Source organism: Sceloporus undulatus, chromosome 4, assembly GCF_019175285.1.
Source record: "Sceloporus undulatus isolate JIND9_A2432 ecotype Alabama chromosome 4, SceUnd_v1.1, whole genome shotgun sequence".
NCBI classification, from domain to species: domain Eukaryota; kingdom Metazoa; phylum Chordata; class Lepidosauria; order Squamata; family Phrynosomatidae; genus Sceloporus; species Sceloporus undulatus.
In genome coordinates, this window is record NC_056525.1 from 96,234,534 (window position 1) to 96,256,466 (window position 21,933).

General features: G+C 38.0%; 1 protein-coding gene across 2 annotated transcripts in view; it reads right to left on the bottom strand.

Moving 5' to 3' along the window:
• Nucleotides 1-2,354: 2,354 nt before the first annotated feature.
• Nucleotides 2,355-21,933, bottom strand: part of PIGK (phosphatidylinositol glycan anchor biosynthesis class K) — a 141,993-nt gene continuing 122,414 nt past the window's right edge. For both annotated transcript variants that reach the window (XM_042463543.1, XM_042463541.1), the window contains one exon: nt 2,355-3,405. In XM_042463543.1, the coding sequence (XP_042319477.1) occupies nt 3,360-3,405 (46 nt within the window). In that variant the 3' untranslated portion in view covers nt 2,355-3,359. The remainder of the gene's footprint in view (nt 3,406-21,933) is intronic.

A 21,933-nucleotide genomic window follows, 5' to 3' on the forward strand; every position in this document is an offset into this window, starting at 1 on the left:
TATGCCTCCAAAATTTCAATCACATTTTCTCAAGTACTGGTGGCTGATTTACTCATTCATCAGCTGTTAATTCCACATATTCTGGAATGGCAATGATAGAACTATGCTATGATGACTTTCTGGGGTTTCTTTGATATCAAAGAAAATAACACTAGAGAGCAGCGCTTGTGAAATAAAAATACAATAAAGGACACAAATGTCTTTCATGGTTTTATACACTGAATGATGTACTTCTCTCTAAGTATGCCTTATCATTGTTTATCCTGGCTAGGAGATGTAGTCCATCATTATAATTACTGATCTAAAGTAAACTTGTGGATTATCTCATGACTAGCCTCCAAGCAAACAAGAACTCTCTACATGTGAGTCACAGAGGAGAAGAAGACGACTAACCAGTAACTGTTTTTATTAGGTTATTTTTTAAATTTTCAAGATGGAGCATTCAACTAAACCTTGCATTTCCTCCAATCTCCTTTCCAGTCCTCTTTTCTTAAATGAGTAATGAACAAAAGATTTTTAGGGAAGTCTGAACCAAGTTCCTTCACCACAACCACAACAACCACGCTCTGCTGCATGGCTGTACTTTCATATACTTTATTACAGAGAGCACCCATGAACAGGTTCTAAGGTGCCCCTCACTATTAAATACTTCTGGACATTGTTGGAATCTGAAGAGAAAGTTGATGTTACAATCCAATTGCTTTTCATTCTTAGTGCATAAAGAAATCTAACCCTCAAATTCATTGAGCATGGATTGCTGCATTTCAATCTAATTGCTTTCCTCACCTCTGTTAATCAGCTTTGCCGGCATACTTACTGCTTTTTCCGTTTCATAAATTGCATTTTAATAACCCACCTAATTGCCTCTTTTCCCTAAGCAGATTATCTTTTCAGAAGGGCGTCTTGACTTGTATCTCTCTGTCTCCTCAGAATCCATCCAAAGTCTGCTCCTTTTACTCAGATGGATAGTTTTTAGGTCAAACAAGAAGTCTTTATGAGGTCTACAAAGTGAGAATAACAATTGAAACAGAAACAGAATCTGCTAATTTTACCTTAGCTATCTTTTTCAATGTGACAGTTTCTGCCCATAAATCAGATTTAGTGTTAGATTGAAGAACATGGTACTTTGATAGAAGATGGGGGAAGGCAAAGTAGAAAAAACAGTTACTTGAAAGCAAGGAACAATTTATATAAGTCTCTTTAAAGAGAAATTCAGTGCACAGTGGATAGAATACTAATATATTTTAAAACATTACACATATTGTTTTAAAACTTAACACTTCTGGCTACCTTTCCATTTTTAAACCATTCAAGTGTGAGAAAATTGCTTTCATATAATTTGGGACCACATACGTCATGCAGAAAATTAACAGCATTGCAAGTGCTTCTACCTATAAAGGAGTGGATTATTTTACAACGAAGAAATATTAAAGCCTATAGCTGTCATCCCATTAGTGAAAGTTAAGACCTGTATAAGTGACCTTTTTGGTCATCATGGATGGAGAAGCACAGCATCTCCATCTGTTGCAATGCCCTCCTTGAGCCACCAACTTACTTTTCTGGACATACCTCCATAACTATTTAGTAGCTGAGAATACTATGAGAGAATGAGGGTCAACCAGATGACTATTTAGAGGCTAGGGGAGTAAGAAAGAGAATGAGTTGGCTTCATTCCTGCAGAAAGAACAAGACATCCTCCTGGATGTCCTTCACAGGTCTAGGATGTTTATGTCTTCTTCCTTCTACCATCTACAAGAACATAAGTATCTGACTGCCCCTCTCCCTGGCCCATTCTCTGATCCCAATGAATTGCTGTGTGGAAGTCTGCTTTTATCTACAGAATTCCCCAACTACGCTGTGTGCCTCTGGCTTGCTCAACAGTTATCATACTAAGCACCCACAAGTAAGAATGTTTGAAGTGAAGCCCTTTTTGTGTATTTCATTTTCAGCCCACAAAATAGGTAGGCTATGTACCTATTTCTTGTACTTCCGGAACAGGAACACCTATTGAGTACAGAAATGTACTCCTTACATGCACCTGAGGTGTGTAGTGAAGTGATTCACCTCAGGTATTTTTGCCTATCATCTACAATATCCTCAACACAAGAGCAAACAAACAAACCCAACAGCAGTTCTATAAACAGCACAATATGTGGCCACCTTCTATAATGTGACCATTCCACATAAGCTCAGGCCTGATAAACATAGCCATGGCTTATAATAGTCAACCAAAATTATTTTGAGGCAAGTCATTCTTACCCATACCTTTATTTTCACTGGGAACAAATGTAATTCCTCTAAAATCAAACTACAAGAACATAAATTACTGTATACAGCAAAAAGTACAGTTCAAGTTTTAAGTACACAAAATGTATTTATTAAAATTATTAACATGTTCTTCCATGCACACAGCCAGTATATTAGAACAGTGCTAATCTCACATACCAGACTCATTTCAGGACATAGGGTGATTTCAGAAAAATTAAAAGTGTGGCTGAACATGAAGATGCCATATTTCCATCCTATTGGTGAGCTTGCTCATCATACAAATTCAGGTAGGTCAGTGTTTGGGCCCTTCATTGTTTTCAGTTCTAAATGATTCATAGAATCCAAGAAGCAAAATTGCCCTAGGTAAAAGGATTGATCTAAAGGGCTGTATTTAACAGAGGCGATCAATATTCCCTACCGTATTTTTGTTTCTGTTGAACAAGTGTTCAATATGTCACAGCAAAATTCCACAAAGTGACTTAAGTTTATATTGATAAAATGGCATCTTAAATAAGGTTCTGCATGTTGCCTAGACTTTCATTTCACTGATGGGGTAAACAATTTTATAAGTAGTAGTGGTTTGTAGTAGTAGCAGAGATTTTCTTTCTTGGAATTGAGAAGATTTTTTTAACATTATTTCTACAAAATAATGTGCATTCAAATAGCCTGATCCAGAGACCTACATATAAAGAGAGTTTTCCCTTTACTGACATGCTGTGTCTACCCTTGCATCAGTACCTCAGTGTCCATTTCAATGAAGAGAAAGGGACACCTTCTAGGCAGAATCTTAGCATTCCATCTCTGAATTCTTCTGAAATTGTGTTCTAAACAAGTATTAAAACAATTATCTTAACCAAGACAAAAACAAGACATAAACTGTGAAGAGCATAACAGAGTGGAACCAAAAGGTGACAAAACAAGAGCTTTCAGGTAGAAGATTTCAACACCCTTTATACATTAAAAATGTATTTTACATTCAAGAATGCAGTTCAGTCGAGGCATTTTGGTTGCTCTGAAGTTCTAGAAGATATGTTTCATGTGTTTGATTCCATAGGTTTTAAAGAAGACCATGATAATGAGTGCCCACAGGCCTAAAATAAAGCCACCTGGAGGATGCCAGTCCTTCTGTTTTGGTTTCTGCAAAATGAAAATAAATTTTAAAATGTTAACATTCATTAAAACTTGCAAGTAAAAAAAAACTTATGAGAAAGTCTTTGTGTTTCCACACACAAAAAAGGAAGAAAAATGAAAACTCAGGCATGTTTACTCTTAAGCAAATTCCACAATATTCAATGAGGATTATTCCTTCTTTGAATCATGTTGCAACATGGCAGTACTGTGCAACTACTTCTGTTGACCTATTGTTTCTCATTTTCTTTTCCAAGTGCAGCATGTTTAAATGCCATATTGTACCATTTTAAAACATTATTTCTGTCCTGCTCTGAAAAAATGAGGAAGGCCTCTGGGTATCTTGTTTGCAAACAGTATGGGCACTCTCACATTTCTTCAACGGTTCCCTTTCAAATGTAAAAAGTAAAACATATCCTTCCAAGATCCAAAATAAATACTATTGTCTATTTGGATTTAAATGCATTTATAAAAACATTAACTTGCATAGAATTCTATAGAGAAAGGGTAAGAATTGTTACTTTTTTCTGTTATATAGAAGGCAATATAAATGGCAATAGTTCATAGTCGCAGGGGATAATCTGAGTATGTCAGAAATCTAGTTGTTACTGGGAGAAAGGGATGGAATCCCACAAAGGGGAATGTGAATTAGTGAAATGCTCTTTCTGTTAAAACAATTATTTCAAGCAATGAAAAATGCAGATAGCTTGTAGTATACTTTAATGAGCACAGAGCTGACAACAAAAGAATGTATATTCACCTTAAAAATGGCTAAGGAACTCTCATTAACAATAAAATGCATGCAGCACTGATCACTGGCCTCATTGGTATTCACAGATACTCACTTCCCACTAAAATATCACAAGGCATCAAGCCTAAATATACAAGGCTGCCAGCACAACCCCCTACTGAAAGTAACAGCCCCTACTTCCCACAAAGGAAACTTTCTGGTTTAAATTTTCCTAATTAACCCAGAACTTCATATGCATATTGGCTTGCTCATTTCATCCATCTCTTTGTGCTATCAATCTTCCTTCACTTGGATCTCGGGCAAATCCTCACCATAAAGTGGCACCTGACCCGCCTAGACAAATGACTTCAATTTGCAGTCAGTGACACTAAAAGCCTTTCTCGTCTCTTTTCTATAGAACACATAATTTAATTTCTTTAAAGAAATTTATAGGAATAAATATTTATAAGGTGACCTCGATGGAAGGTTTTACATCTTGTCATACAGCACGCCACAGCTTCCAAGGGAGGCCTGGCTAAAGGAATGCTTTTTAGATTTGAATTCAAGAGCATGCAAGTAATCTGTTCAAAACCCAGCAGTGGAGCTTTCAAATGCACATTACAGATAAAGAAAGAAAAAGAAAAAAAGGCAAAAGCAATGAAAAGAAAGGAAATCATTGGTAGAGGTAAATACAGTGCCTTCTAAGAAACAGGTATGTCTTGATACTTGGGATCAGAGATTTACAGAAGGAAAATTGCACAGAGGGCCACAACTTTGCCGGAGCAAAGGTCTTCTTCTCACAGAGCACATTTGAACTCTCTGAATGTCTGAGGGATTTTTCCTCCCTGTCCCTCAGCCACTGTATGGAGCTTTCTCTTTCTCTACAGTTTTTAACAGTGCTTTGGTGCTTATCTATTTTACCCTACTGTTCTTAATTGTTCAATCTTAGCAGTTACCCTGAAGGGCTTTCAGCACAAAGTCAAAACCCACATGTTTTAATTTAAAAAGACACATGAATTTCCTTCTGACACATCCTCTCTGAAGCTGGCCTTAATTCTTCCCCTATTCTTCCACTCTCTCAGAAGGACTTTGGTGATGTCTTCATTTTCATCCTTCAGGTCACGACTGAAGGAACCCGATGCTTCCTGTTCCTTGGCTGCAACTCTGGGGACCAGGGTTCAATTCCCAGTTCAGTCATGAATCCTATTGGGTGACCTTGGGCAGGCCACATGCTCTCAGCCTCAGAGGTTGACAATGGCAAACCTCTTCTGAACAAATCTTGCCAAGAAAATCCCATGAAAGGTTCACTCTGTGCATCAGAGCAATATCTTGGGTAGTTTTTGTAAAATCTCCTGTTCTGCCATTTAAGCATTTATTGAGGCTATGCCCAGCTGCATCTCTAAATGTCTGGCATGTTAAGACAATTGGCTGCAAAGTAATATAAGGTTAGTATTTCTCTTTCAGGGAAAGGGCTGCAACAGTATTCAACACCTCTTGATATAATCATACACACGTTTTTGTTCTATTCCAGGACAACACAGATTTCCTTCTATTCCAAAGTGTAGTCAATTTCTCTTATAACAAGAGTTATAACAGACTTATAACAAGTCATTTTCTCTATCACCAAAGTCTGCCAACACTTCAGAACCATTAATCCATTGAAGCTATCATTGTTACTTTCAATATTTTAAGAATTAACATATACAGACTCTGATCACTAAATTGTTTGCCAAGTACTGTAGCTCCTTTAAAAAAATGTCTTAAAAGTCACATTAGAGATATGATTTCTCTTCTAATCTTTCTGATCAACTCTAGCAATAATTTTCAAGAAGGTTTATTATGTGTTTAAACGACTGCCAAATAACTGCCATTTTTTTAGAGATTCCTTTTCCTAATGTTCTGGGAAAGAGAATTTTCTTACAGATTATGTAGGATGACATGATCTTGGTGAATTACTATGGCAGAATTCACAGTTACACCTTCACAAGTCACATTTTTTTGTCATTCCAGAGGTTAGAGTTTTTTATCAACAGTGAACAACCTATATCCAACCACCCACCCTTGCTTCAGCTGGTAAGAATAACGTGGAGGGAGAGGCAAATATATTTTCTTATATCTGAAAGTCCCTGTGGATGCCTGTTCCCATCAAGACTCTGAGGGCACTGGTGTGGGACTGCATGGAAGAGTCAACTTGCTTCCATTGTAATGACAGCAGCTCTTCCATCAACGAGAGAAACATATTCGATTTTTGAAAAGGAGAGATTACAGTAAACCACTCATTCTCCTATACATATACCACTATTTTGATTGTATTAGATGCTGACTATTGCTTTTTAAACTATGTTCAACTACCTATTTAATATATATATATAATATCTCCTGCCCCTCTCCCAGGGCTGGGACTCAGGGTGGCTTACAACATTAAAAAACACCATACAGTTTTTAAAAAATACAAAAATAGTATATTAAAATAGAATTAAATTACTACAATAATTAAAACAAATTCCATGCTAAAATCAAGTACTTTAAAAGATTAAACTGCTTAAAATACATTAAAACAATATAACAACACCCCAGCACATGCCTTAAAAACCTTCTGTTTTAAAAGTCTGTCTAAACAAGTAGGTCTTAGTCTGCCGGCGGAAGGATAACAAAAAATGACATCCAGTAACACCAATGTTTTGATTATACTGTACAAGCTTTATTTGAATTCCTAATGTATATTCCTTTCATTTCTAGATACTGTACATACCATTATTATTTGCAGAGACACTTTTCAAAATTTGAATGTTAAGGGAACATAAGATGTATCAAGGTAGATCTACATAAGGAAACACCTTTTTTGCTTGGGTATCTGGGAAGGATCTGGGTTATTTTGAGGCCATGCTGAATTTAAAAGAAGCAACAGCTGCTAACCAATGACTACCATCATAAATATCCAAATGCTTTCTGAACAAATAAGGCTCTCTCAAACTCTAGGACAACAGTCTTCATTTTCTACTATGTAAACAAGTGGGGCAGGGTCTTTCATGAAGACATCTAAACTGCTTCATTATATCATAAATACAGTAGTGCCCTTCCTGAGCCATTCACAATCTGGGGAGAATAAAATTCCATGTCTTCTTCACTATTTTGCTAGATTTCTACTGTCTTTGCTAATATATTTCTACAGAACTTGTTGCTCATGGCACACATGGATTGGCTGGTCTCTACTTAGCCATCATCCACTGGCAAATAAGCATGTGTTTTCTCCAACTTTGCAAACCACAATCAGAAAAACCTTTCCCTCTGAGGATGTTCGCCAAGTCTAAAGAGCACTTGACTTGGATGTATCTTGCAAGGACTTGAGACTTGGAGTAAAAGATGAATACATCATTGCCAGCAACTGCTTCCTTATCATAAGCTGAAAATGTGACATTGTCACAGTGATGCTAAGTACTCTACCAATGGAGGGTAGGAGTGCTTGAATGGAGCAAAACTGTATTTTATGAAGCTGCCATCAAGATATGACTATTTCCTAGTAATCACAATAAAGTCCTCCATATTTATTTCACTTTTAATTTGTTATGGTATGTCCCTCATTAGGAAGGTTAAGATTCCCCCCCCCCCCCCCCTACAAGTAATGGCATTCTAGATGTCTTCCACGTATACTGATAAGACCCCTTTCATTTTTCTTTGTCTGCAAAATATCCTTACCAGGGAAGGGTGTTTTAATCTCTGTGACCACCACCACCACCCCTTTTTTTAAAATGAACATGTTAGATCTTGAAACAAACTAGGTAAACTGAGGCAGACTAAGAAAGCCCCACTGACATCTGTTAGATGGGATTCACTGTTATTTCTTCTAATTTTCTGTTAGACAATTTCATTGGTGTGATTTCCACGTTGCAACTTTATTGGGCTTTGTGTGCATTTTTAAAAATAGAATCTGGGTTTACACCACACATTAACACTTTTGTAAAGGCACTCTTTGTCCCAGTATAATTGCTGTTAACAGGTGAAAAAGCATGCACAAAATTGTACAATGTGTCCTGAACAAATACATTTAGCAGCTTAAGGGCTGGTTATTATTAAATTGGAGGAGATTCTGAATTAAAAAGCTAGGTAGCTAAGCAACAGCTGGCTTCCAACTGTGAATAGTTTTCTACCATAGTCTTTATAGTTGGGATAGAATCATTATACTGTGGAACTTCAAAACAGTAAGCAGAGCCCTGCTCTATGTATTGTAATTAAGGAGAGGATAAAACAGAGTATTTTCAAATTGGATGGGCCTGTAGGGATCCCAATGGAAAATGTCCAAGATTTCCAGCAAGGGCTTTGTATAAAGCACATAGCACATGTAAAAAAGGCATTGTGTGAGAAGAATAAGAAAGAAAATGTGCTAGAGACAATGGCAATTAAACAAGTTAAGTTGCTTAAATTTTTAAAATGCAATTCAGAGTAAAAATTTAAGATTACAATCCTTTCCATTAAAACTTCACAAGCGTAAAAGACTGTACTGTACATATAATAGAGTCCTAACACTTTAGATTTTTATTCCAGTGATTTAACAGAAATAGCCTTAAAACAGACTAAAAATAAGGTGTTAATGAGGGCAATTAATAAAAAAAAATCCATACAGCTATGCTAATGCAGCACCAGATAAGGAGACCAATAATGATCCGTAATACTTAGAGCACCATCTAGTCAAGTGTATAAATAACTTTCTCATTGCAATTAATGGGACTTGGAAAAAGATCCCTGGGGATCAGGGTGATATGTTTTGGTCAGGCTTCACCTGGAATACTGTGTCCAGTTCTGGGCACAACAATTCAAAAAAGATGTTGACAAGCTGGAGCATGTCCAGAGGAGGGGCACCAACATGGTGAAGGGTCTAGAAACCATGCCTCATAAATGGAGACTTAGAGAGCTGGGTATGTTTAGCCTGGAGAAGAGATGGTTAAGAGGTGATATGATAGCCCTGTTTAAATATTTAAAGGGGTGTCATATTAAGGATGGAGCAAGCTCGTTTTCTGTAGTTCCAGAAACAAGGACCCAGAGCAATCGATGTGAACTACATTACAAGAGATTCCACCTCAACAGGAAGAACTTCCTGATGGTGAGAACTGTTTGACAGTGGACCACATCCCCCCAGAATGCAGTAGAATCTCCTTCTTTGGAGGTTTCTAAACAGAGGCTGGATGGTCCAGGGTGCTTTAAGTGTGAGTTCCTGCATGGCAGGGGGTTGACTAGATGGCCCTTGTGGTCTCTTCCAACTCTATGATTCTATGATTACTTGTCTCACCATAGATATAGAAACATTATTCTCTACATGACTCAGTGTGGTTATTAACTTAAGTTGGTATACCAGATCAGAGTACAATTTAGGGTTGCAATACAATACATACAGTTGGTCATCTGTATCCATGGATTCTGTATCCATGGGTTCAAACATCCACAGCTTGAAAATGTTTTTAAAAAATCTAAAACACAAAGCTTGATTTTACCATTTTAGATAATGGACACCATTCTACTCTGCCATTTTATATGATGAGACATGAGCATCCATGTACTTTTGTATCCATGGAGGGTCCTGAAACCAAACCCATTGGATACCATGAGTCTGCTCTACTAACTTAGGAGTTAAGTCCTACTGAACATAAGTGGCTTTACCTCTGAGTAGTATGTACTCTAACAGTAAATTACACTGCTATATTTTAGAACTACAGACTAAGTTTCTATTGGGCACTGGAATATAATTTACAAAATCCAAATAATTCTTTGAAAAGAAGTGACAAGAATTACACAGTTACAGATAATATGCTGCAAGGGAAAATTCACATTTTATTTAATGGCAGATAAGATATGCCAAGCAAATGCCAAGGTCTTCACAAGAGCAAAGTAGAATTATATGAAATTTGAAGAATTATTGAAGTTTTAAGTACTGTATGTAATTGTTGCCTACAGGGTCAAACCAACAAGCTTTCCATATATATCCATGTTAATGTAGTCATCGGGAAGCGATGATTTCTGATTAACTATATAACTTTGATATGTTTGGGATATTAATAATTCAGCTTACAAAAGCTTGTTAAATACTGCATCCATTAGGTTGATCTTAAATGTAAGTTCAATTCATTTCTCCTGTATCAGACATTTTGGTAAAAATTAATTTCTGTCTCATGAAAATTTAAAATGTCCCAGCTTTGGATTTAAATTACAAAGTACAACATAAATAATGTATAATTACTGAACACTACATATGCCAATGATAAGGGAATAGTGCATATTCAGAAACAGGTGTTAAGAAACATCAGACAAATAGTTTGTGTAGTAAATGAAAAAACCGAGTTTATACATCTGGAGCAGAAAAAAGTTCAAATTTCAATAGGAACATCTTCAGGGTGGGGAGGAGGGAAGAAATACAATGAAAATACAAATAAAAACTGTTTGTAACTCATATCTTACTTCCCAAACAGGTTTTAATGCAGTATTATTTCCACTTAAAAAAACAAACTGGGAAGCCAAGCATACACATAAAAGGTTCCCATGGAAATTGCTAGGACTTCAAATTATGAGGATTATGCCCACTATTTGTATATAATGTAGTTAGGTGACTCTGTACGGCGCATATCCTCAGCAAAAGGGTATTTTTATGACATTTTGGTTAATATGCAGAAATAGAGGGCTTAAACAAAAAAGTGTTCCAAATTGTTTCATAGATTAACAGGCATCTTTTATGCTGGAATTCTGTTAGGACTCTCATCTTTCTATGGATATGAAAGAGGATTAAGTTATTAGCAGATAGCTGGAATTATTAATTTTTCCCTCATGACCCAAAAACCACACAAATTGTAAGCTTGCATTTATTACCATCATGTGTGTTTGACATCTGTTGGCTTTATTTATTTATTTATTTATTTGCTTGAGGTAGAGAGAGGTAATGACAAGACAAATTTCACCAATATATTGTCTAAAATATTGTCATCAGAACTAAAAAAATTAAATTTAAATTCAAAAAATGCTACTCATAGCCATCTGAATGTTATGGGGAGGGAAGAGAATGAAAATACATTTTGAGTGATTGGGGACTGCGAATGTGTTGTGAAATATTGTTGGCTGTACTGCCTGTTTATTCCATTTGATATGCCTAAGTATTACTAAAATTGCTTTCCCATTAAAATCTGCATGCAAAGACCTGGAATAATTCAGACTAGGTGGAGGAGGGATAAAAAAAGAAAGGGGTGATCCCTCACTTCCCCACCTTGTCCTCTGTATTGCATGTGTGTCTGTAGAAGCCCAGCAAACTGTATCTAAGTAGATATCTCCCAAACCAGATTTCTTTGTCAGTCACTCTATAGATATACATAAGAACAGGACAGTGTCTATCACAAACTTGCTAGATCCAATATTATCCTAGGCCAGGGTGACTAACCTTGTCTGGCCCCATGAGCATTTATGTAACTTTGGGAGCATGTTGTGGGGTTCTGTCATAAAATGGCTGCTATGAGGGCATGGCCACTCACAACATGCTTGCCTTACTGTAACAAAGAGGGGGTGGTGAAATCAAACACATGTGGATCTGGAGGTGATACAGAGATTGGAGGGAGGATTGAGGGAGTAACTATTATGGCAAAAGGAAGTTTTATGTTATAATGCCATCAGGTAGAAAAGGCTACTATACCCCTTGTGCTGTATTTCAGAGATAGGGTTACTACCATACATGTGATAACAGTGGGACCTTGGTATCCGCAGACTTGCTATGCACAGATTTAACTATCCATGGACGACAAGCCTGCACTGTCGCCAATGGTGGGGCGTGCATGTGGCCAAGCCAATATTAAGTACAAAGGGACTTCACCTGAAATCCTGTTATCCCAAATGGTAGTGTGGCTGCATGCACATGGCCACTGCCTACTTCCTCACTCCACTTTCTGCATAGGTGCTCACCTCAGCCTAAGCCTGCAGAAATATACAAAATTGACATAAGGACAGGAAATGCTCTTAGCCCTACCATTTACTCTTCAAGGCTGAGATTCTACTCTTTCCTTTTCCAAAGCAACAGATAAATGTCAGGGAGTACAGAGGCTTCATGTGTACAAGGACGGGGGAGCTACTTAAGTGCTACTATATATATAGTCTAAGAAGCCCAATACTAAGAGATACTAAGGATACTAAGCTGAATAGGTTTGTGGTGAAATAGTCCTTCTATTATGAGTTGAAATCATGCAGTCCAAGCAACACCCTTTTCTCCTGCATTCTCCAGCAATCCTCCTTGAAAATTTGGCCCCAAGTAGATTTTTGGCCAAAAAACAACAACCAAAAACCATCAAAGGGGCAGATGAAATTCTTCAGGCAGTTAAATCAGACTAGAAGCAAAAATAAAAGGTTACAGAAATAGAGTCATAGCCCTGAATGCAACTACAGTTGTCCCTCCAGATTCACGGGGGATCCATTCTGGGACCCAGTACAAGTTTGAAATTTCATGACTATTCAATTCCCTCCCTCCCTCCCTTCCCTCCTTCTTTTCTGCCCTAGCTGAGCCTCCAGGGCCAGGAGGAGGCCTTCCCTCAGTCCAGAGAGAGTGGGGTAGGGCATGGGGGCAGCCGGGGCCTCAATTCTGTGCCGGCCGCCATGGGGACTTGCTTCCCAGTGGCGCTCTGGGCCCGGCGTGCACACACCCCCTCCACTGCAGCCAATGGGTGCCCCCCTGCTTCCCACCTCACCCTTGTCACCTTGGGATTAGCTCAGCTGAGCTGGCTCCAGAGCAACAGGGGCAAAATGGGGGACAGAGGATCATCCTCCCTTTGCCTTCCCCATCGCTCTCTAAACAGCTGAGGGAGCAATGGGGAAGGCAAAGGGTCCCAGGGGGATGGAGCACATGCTTGCTATCCATCACCTCCCTGCCCTTCCGTGGCCAGCTCAGCTGAGTCAATCACAGGGCAGCAGTGAGGAGATGTTCAGCAAGCGTGTCCATTGGCTGCAGTGGAGGGGGTGTGGTGTGTGCAAACAAGACCCACAGCACCACCAAGAAGCTAATTCCCATGGCAGCTAGTGTGGATTAGAGATCCAGGTGGCCCCCATGCCTTGCCTCACTCCCGCCAGACTGAGGGAAGACCCCCTCCTGGCCTCTGAGGCCAAAGTAAACTAGGAGGGGAGAAAGAAGGAAGGAATGGAGAGGGGCTCGCAGGAGGGAGGAGGGGAGTGCACATGGCGGCGACCTCGCAAATAATCAAAACCGCGAGTTCCATAACTGCAAATCCGGAGGGATGACTATATTCAGTAACAAGGAGAACTACTATAATAAGCAATGCAGAGAAACAGAAGATAACAAGAAAAAGTAGAACAAGATGCCTCTTCCACAAGATCTGAGAAATCAAATGGAAATTTAAATCAAGAGTGGGAACACTAAATGACCAATAAAGGACAGTATAGGACCGCTTACTGTGCCAAAGTATATCACGAACCTATTGATCCCCAGATACAGAATAGCTTTTGCACTGGTTAGATTAAACGTTCTTCCATCAGCATTACTGGAGGGTAAATTTAGTAAGACTCCTGTTCATGAGCAAACATGCCCCTGTAACTCAGGAGATATAGAAAATGTTGGACATGTATTGTTTCACTGCCCTTTTTATGACAATGCTCACAGAGATTTGATCACTCTTATACTCTTGAACGTACCTGGGAGATATGAAGCTTTTTATTTAAATTACCTATTATCAGACTGGAACTCGCATATAACTTATAAAGTGGCACAATTTTCTGCACTAGCAATCACTTGTAGGAAGAGAACAACTGATCAAAGTTAAACACATAATATTGTGTCGTGTCTGATACTACATGTCTGGTTAAAATCTGATATTGCTAATCTACCTTTACTATTTCTATCTTAAGGGCGGAAACCCATAAAGGTTTATTTCTATTTCATTTATTTTATTTTATTTTAAATGAAGCTATCTTAAATGTAATGGAAATGAATTATTTACATTTCTAGTTGGCAGATTTTTATCCCAAGCAATCTTTTTATGTGTATTATTTTATTTTTATGTTATATTTTATATAGATGCTGGTCTTTGACCGTAATAAAGAATTTCATTTCACTAAATGACCAGGAGGGGAACATCTTACATGACCAAATACATATACATAAAAAGCCAATGAAAACAATACACTAAGGAATTATATTAAAAAGTTGAATAGATGACAGGTTCATTCCAGAAAGAACCAACTGAAGATGAACCTCCCATTTTAGAAAGTGAAATGGAAATTGTAAGAGCACTTGGGCAAAATAAATCACCAGAAACCGATGGCATACCAACAGAACTGCTTCAAGCTACAGAGAAAGAATGTACTCTAATTCTAACTAAAATCTTAGAGCAAATAAGCAAAAAAAAAAATATATATATATATAAAAAAACAAAACAAAAAAAACAAAACAAAAAAACAAAACAAAACAGTGGCCCATAGATTGGCCCAAACACATAATATACATTCCAATCTCCAAGAAAGGGGACACTATGGATTGTCTTAACCACAGGACTATTGTGTTAATCTCCCATGCAATCAAAGTAATGCTAAAATCCACAACTAAGGCTTTTACTATATATGGAGAGAGAAATACCAGATATCCAAGCTCATTCAGGAAAAGAAAAGGCACTAGGGAACATATTGCAAACATACATTGAATAATGAAGCATACCAAAGAATTTCAGAAGATTATGCTTTATTGATTATTGCAAAGCCTTTGATTTTGCAGTTTATGAAAAATTATGGAATTCTCGTAAAGAAATGGGTGTGTCACAACATTTGATTATTGTGATGTGTAATCTGTACTCAGGACAAGGGGCTACTGTCAGGAAAGAATATGGAAAATGGAAAGGTTTCCAACTGGAAAGGGGGGGCTCAGAGAATTTAATCATCCTATCTGTTAAACGTATATGCTGAATATATCAAAGGCAATGCAGGATTAAACTCTGAGAAAGGAAGTGTGAACATTGGAGGAATGAAAATCAACAATTTAAGATGTGCAAATGACAGCATGCTACTAGCAGAAAAGATGTGGAAAAATTACTGAAGAAAGTCAAGGAAAAAAGTGCCTCTCATGACATTAATATCTCTCCTGGATCCTTCCTGTACTGTATCTGGTGAGCATACACTTTAGGCAGGGGGAGAGTTCCACCACCAAGCACTCTCAGCATCTTCTCTGTATTGTGTTTCAACGACAACATAGCATGGAACATTTTGTGTCCCAAAGTATCACATCAGAGATGGTAATTGTGTGACCCTCCAGATGCTGTTGAACTGCAACCCAGGATTCCTTTTCATTGGTCGTATTGGCTAGGCTATTCACCTATGGCACTCCAACAACATCTAAAGGGCTGCAGAGTCTACTCATGCATTACACTGTGTGAGACAAGAGAGTACCACATTGACGACAGTGGAACACACTCCCTCGGAGTGTAGTGGAGTCTCCTTCCTTAGAGGTCTTTAAACAGAGGCTGGATGGCCATCTGTCGGGGATGCTTTGATTTAGATTTCCTGCATGGCAGGGGGTTGGACTGGATGGCCCTTGCGGTCTCTTTCAACTCTATGATTCTAACATCTCTAGGGATATTTTTGACTGCTTCTTTTTTAAAATTGCATATAACAGGTACATAAAACTTGGGGACAATATATAAAATTCTTGAGGTGACAATGTGGAAAATGCCTATGCCTGATGTGTAGATTTAGCTCTGTGTGAACTCTTCAACAAGATGTGACTTTAGAAAACTAAAATGCCCCATTTGGTAAAATGAGGATTAATATATTCCATTAAGAAAGTGATACCAGGTATCAAAATGTGTGGACTATGATGTCAGTGAGATTTTGAAATAAAATAGGAGAGCTTTGCTTTCAAAATTAATTCTATAAATTTCCCTGGAAAGGTTAATAGCAGCTTCATTTGATGCTGCCATATGGTGGAGGTGCTGCTTGGCTCATAGAATGCTGATTTGAGTTTATAATGTTCCTAAAAACCTTTCTCATTTTGATTGATACCACTTTTGTAGAAGTGCCTTAATGGCATGTGTTTTTCTCATCATATTTGTGGGAGTCTTGTATATTTATAAGAATAAGAACCAAGAGAGATGCCAAAGAGAGATTGCCTACTGGCCCTCACATATAACTGTATACTGTAATCAGATGAACATTTAGATTTGCATGTACAGGAATGCTTGTAGCATTCCTTGTATGATGCAGTTCTTTGTATATCTTAGCAAGTTTCCATATGTGAAGTCATGCTTCTAACTATATGCACTAGAATAATTTAGGGTAAATTTATGTAATGATTTATAATTTTTGTAATGTAATAACTGTGAAGAGGTCATCACAAGATTACTTTCACATTATGCTCTAGTTGAAAAGCCTTCTTTGGGTGTCATCTCATATGGTCAGACATGTTCATTTTGCTAACTGCCATCTTTGACTTATGACAACCCTGTGCATGAGAGACTTTCAAGTCACCTTATCATCAACAGTTCTGCCCAGTTCTTGCAGACTCAGGGTTGTAGCTTCCTTGATTGAGTCTATTCACCTGTAATGCAGTCTTCCTTTTCTCCTACTGCCTTCTATCTTACCAAATATTATTGGTTTTTTAAGTGGATCATATCTTCTCATGATATATACAAAGTACAACAGTCCCAGTTTAGTCATCTTGGCTTCAGGCCTGATTTTGTCTAGGGCCTACAGATTTGTTTCTATCTATCTATCTATCTATCTATCTATCTATCTATGGTATTTGGTATACCATTCTCAACACCACATTTCAAATGACTTGATTTTCTTTTTCTCAACTTTCTTCACTGTCCAGCTTTCACAACCATACATAAAAATGGGAAATACAATGGCATGGACAATCCTAACTGTAGTATTCAATAATAGATCTTGACACCTTAGGATCTTGTCTACTTCCTTCACAGTTGCCCTTCGAAGTCCTTGACTTCTTATTTCTTTACTGCAGTCCCCATTCTAATTAATATCAGAGCCAGGATATGTATAATCTGGAACTATTTCAATGTCTTAATTTTATTGTTAAAGATATGCAAATCATATCTAACCATTATTTTCATTTTCTGCATGTTCAATTTTAAACCTACATTTGTATATTCTTCCTTAAACTTCCTCAGTAATCACAGTAATCTCCCTGCTGTCATCTGCATATCTTAAATTGTTGATGTCCATTCTCCCAGTTTTCACTCCTTCTCCCTCCAGTTCTTACCCTACTTTATGTATCTTATGTTCTGCATACAAGTTAAACAGGGTGATAAAACGCAGCCTTGCCTGCATTCTATTTCTCCATATTCTGTCCCAACACAATATAGGTTATGCATCATGACAATCAAATGTTGTGGAATGATCCATGGTTTTTCATGATCTATACATTCAAAACCCTTGCTATAAACAATAAAGGCTGATTTTCTTCTGAAATTCTTTGGTGTGCTCAATTATCCAATGTATGTTTGCAATATGTACTTTCTAGAACTGAACTTGGACATCTGGAATTTCTCACTCCATACATGATAAAAATCTTTGTTATAGAATTTTGAGCATCACTTTGTTTACATGGAAAATTAATGCAATTTTTTGTTACTGCAATCTCTCGTGTTCTCTTTCTTGGGAATTGGAATGTATATTGAGCATTTTAAATCTGTGGGCCACTGCTTTGTTTTCCGTATTTGGTGACAGATTTTAGTTAGAACTAGAATAGATTCTGTCTCTGTAGCTTGAAACTGCTCTCTTGGTATGTCAGTCTGTTCACAGTGATTTATTTCTCTCAAGTGCTTTGGGCACAGCTGGCACTTCACTTTCTTCTTCAGATGAATCTGTCACCCTTTATCTCTACTATAATGTTATTCCATATATGGTTTTCACCATCTTTTTATTTGTATTGTACGTGGTCATATAAGGTGTCCCCCTGCTAAACTAAGAGTGTTCCCACTCTTGGTTTAAATTTCCCTTTGGTTTTTCCGATCTTGTGGAAGAGGTCTCTTCTTATGCTTTCTATGTGATTACCTTCTGTCTGTATTGATTATTATAGGAGTTCTCCTTACACACAAGTTATTGAATAGTTGCATTTAAGGTTCTGACTCTATTTCTGTCACTTTTACTTTCACTTCTTGTCTGTCCATAATGTAGGGGGCTACTAGTAAATGCAGAAATTCATTAAGTAAAACTGGCATCACATGTATTTGTTGGCAGCCTTTGGATTAATATAACATGTGATCAAGGTGCTTGAAGCATGTGAATTAAACTGGTCCATAGTATGGCACCAACGTGGAAAGCCACTGGCTGAACAAGGGCCAAAGCACACGGCCAGTAAAAAGTGGCCAGAGGCCACTCCAGCCACAATCAGGCCAGGTGATCGCACGACTCACTCCCAAAGCAGGTTGCCACTGCAGTTCCGAAGCAGAGCCGTCAGGAGTTGGATTTAATCCTCTCCTTGTTGATCTGGTCCAAAATACTGGATTGTGGTGCTGGAACAGCTCACTGGTCACTGGGGGTAAGCGTCATCTGGACACCATGCCCCCAAAGCAGCCATAATCCCCCATGCATTTCAGGCACAAGATATAAAATCTACAGCCAATCTACAACATTCTGTCCCAACACAAAGTCCCTCAAACTTTAGGAAATAACTACCAAATTAGAAAGGAAAAACCTCACTGGGTATACTTGTCACCATTCTTTTATACTGCTGGAGTGTGTTATTCTCCAACTACCCTATTTTTCCTCTATACTTCTTACAACTCAGCCCATATCCTGACAAATATTCAATTTGTCTTGACTCTTAAATATCCTTTTCATGCTGCTCCAGCACCAGTCTGAATACAGTACCTGATTCCACTCCCCTGTCCTTTCAACAAAAACACAAATACATTTTGGAAAATAATGAGGTTTAAAAGTTGCCAATAAGACATGAAAACTCATTAGAACCTGTCCTCCTTAGTGTGCTAACATTATTTACATCTTTTCATGTCTGAAATAAAAGACTGCGTCTTTGAAATGCCACAAGGAATGCCTAACAACTATGTATTCAGTGGAGTATAAATTACTGTAACCTTCTCCTTAGGTATCATCCCCTCAGGATCAACAAAATACACCAAACAAACAAAAAAAGAAGAAATGAAGTTAATATAGTTTAAACATGAGGACATTAATACAACCAAGAGTGCAATATTTTTCTGTCTATTCAAAAACACAAATGCATATACTGTACTGCTGGCACCTCTTTTCATTTATTCCTTCCTGTTCACTCCAAAAACAGAAATAATTTGATGAAAATACCAGTCTTTGAATTATTTAAGAAAACAATACTAGAGGAAGCAGTCCCAGTGAACAGCCTGCCAATATCTTTCTCCCTCTCTATTCATCAACTCTGTCAAGATGATCCTCTATGTCGCATTGCCACAGCCTAACAGCAGACTATAGGAGGATAAATAAAAATAAGAACTGACCAGTATATCATCTCATTAAGATCACACAATGGTTAAAGTGTGATTAATGTGCATATTTGCTTGGAACTAGACTGTTGTGCATTTCAGTTAGTAGTATGTAAAATGGTAAAATGCCAACTCTGCAATCTAATCCTCAATTAAATTGGTGAATTGCAAATTAAATATATGGCCAATACCAACATACAGTGAGCCCTCTGTATGTTCCATAGGGGTTTATTTCCGCAATCCTTTGCAGATGATCACGTCCTGTATTATGAAATGGCAGCAACATGCATGTGAATACTTCAGCATGTCCATGTGCACATCACATGGGCACAAGGATCCACATTCAGTCTAATTCCCAGATCAGGAGCTTGCAGATCCAAAGCAGAGGTAGGCAACCTTTTTGAGCCGGGGGCCGGGTTGCTGTCCCTCAGACAACTGGGGGGCCGAAGCCAAAAAATAAATAATTAAATATATTTTTAAAAAATTAGATATATAAATAAACCAGGACAAAATTTTCAAATGGAAGACACATTTTTTTAAAAAAATGGAGGACACGTGAAAAAATTTGCTGATTTTTTTAAAAAATGTTAATATAAATGCATGTTTCTGAGGCTTCTATAGACAATTGTCCCCCAAAGGCCCTGGCAGCAATCGACAGCAGGACCGGGCTGGGGACAGTCCCAAGGCCTCGCCGGGCCACATCCAGCCCGCGGGCCACAGGTTGCCTACCCCTGATCCAAAGGGTGCATTGTACACACTGTATGGATGTAGCACCAGCATTCTCTCTTTAATACAGATCCGGAAATAACAATTACATTTTATTTTCTGGTTCTTCCAAGCAAATGAAGGTGTTTATGATATAGAGAACATTAACAAACTCCAGACTTCCTAAAGGTTTTTCTAGTACTACAATTTATCATTTACACCGAGCCATGGTCACACACATTCAGAGACAGAATACTGTGAATACCAAATGAAAAGACCAAAGCAAGAAAGGATCATTATAAATAGCATGCCTTGCTTGTAAATAACATGGGACATCTTGCTGGACAGAACTAGAAAGAGAATACCAGCTTACTTGAACTTCATGTCTGACACTCCCCTAGAAACAAATTAAATATGAATACAAGCCCAATCAGCTAGACAACACCAGCTATGTAATACTGACTAAGAAGGCAGCTAATTTGCTAAATAAAATGAAATATTTGATTATACTCAAACACTTGGTATTTTCTGTTTACAACAGACCTTGGAAATAACTTGTCAATTAACTCCTTAAGGTATTAATTAATTGGGTTTTTTCCCCTAGCAATTCCCCAAACTCACTGGATTCCCCAATTAATGCTTATGTTACATTAAATATGTTTCAATGAATGTGGTTGTTAGAATTTATTAGACTGTATTATGGCAGATGCCTCTTCCTTTCTCAGATTCAGGAACACAGGAAGATCTGCTGCCTCAAGAGGAGGCTTAGAACTGGAAGAAATGCATGACGTGGGTCTGTTATTTGGCAGAGAAAAAGGAAAGGGCGAACTTTCTGGAGCGCAGAAGAAACAATACTCCAAGAATTGGAAAAGAAAAATGAAATGAGTCCTGGAATGGGGGATAGTGATTTGTTTGGAGATAGGATGATAAACTGCAGAATACTTCACAACATCAGAAGTTTTAGGCCTGAAAGGCAGGTATACTTCTCCCCTAGGGGCCATGGAAAGAAAGTGCCAAGGAGAGTGTCTGAATTATGACCTTTTCCAGTAATTCAGATCAAGTCTGACCAATTTCAGTCACCACTTTTGATTTTGATGAATTAATTTCCAATTACTAATATTTAACACTATCAAATTATTGTATATACTCATGTACAAGTCAACCTCATGTATAAGTTGAGGGAAGGTTTTAGGGCAAAAACCATGGCTTTTGATATGTCCCATGGAAAAGTTGTGGGTAAAATGTAAGGGCAGGTAGCAAAGGATCTAAAGGGGAAAACACCACTTACTTCCTTTCTCCTTCTCTGGACCTCTCTAGACCACCTAATACCATTACCCTCGGCTAGAGGAGAAGGTTTTAACATCTATTGAGAAGGGAAGGAAGTGGAGTTAAATGGGGTGTTTGATGGAGAGAGCGGGTTTAACACTAGATTGGGAAGGGAGGGAAGTAGAGTTAAATGGGGTGTTTGGTGGAGAGAGAGATCTGGAAGAGGATCTCATCAGACTGAGAAGGGAATCACCTCTCTCTCCCTCTCCTGTCTGGGCAGCTCTTTCAGAAATCACTGCCAAAGCACATCAGGTGGGTCTTCTTTCAGGACCTTTCTAAACAGTATTTTTAAGCAGGGCTATATATAAGTTGACCCAGGAT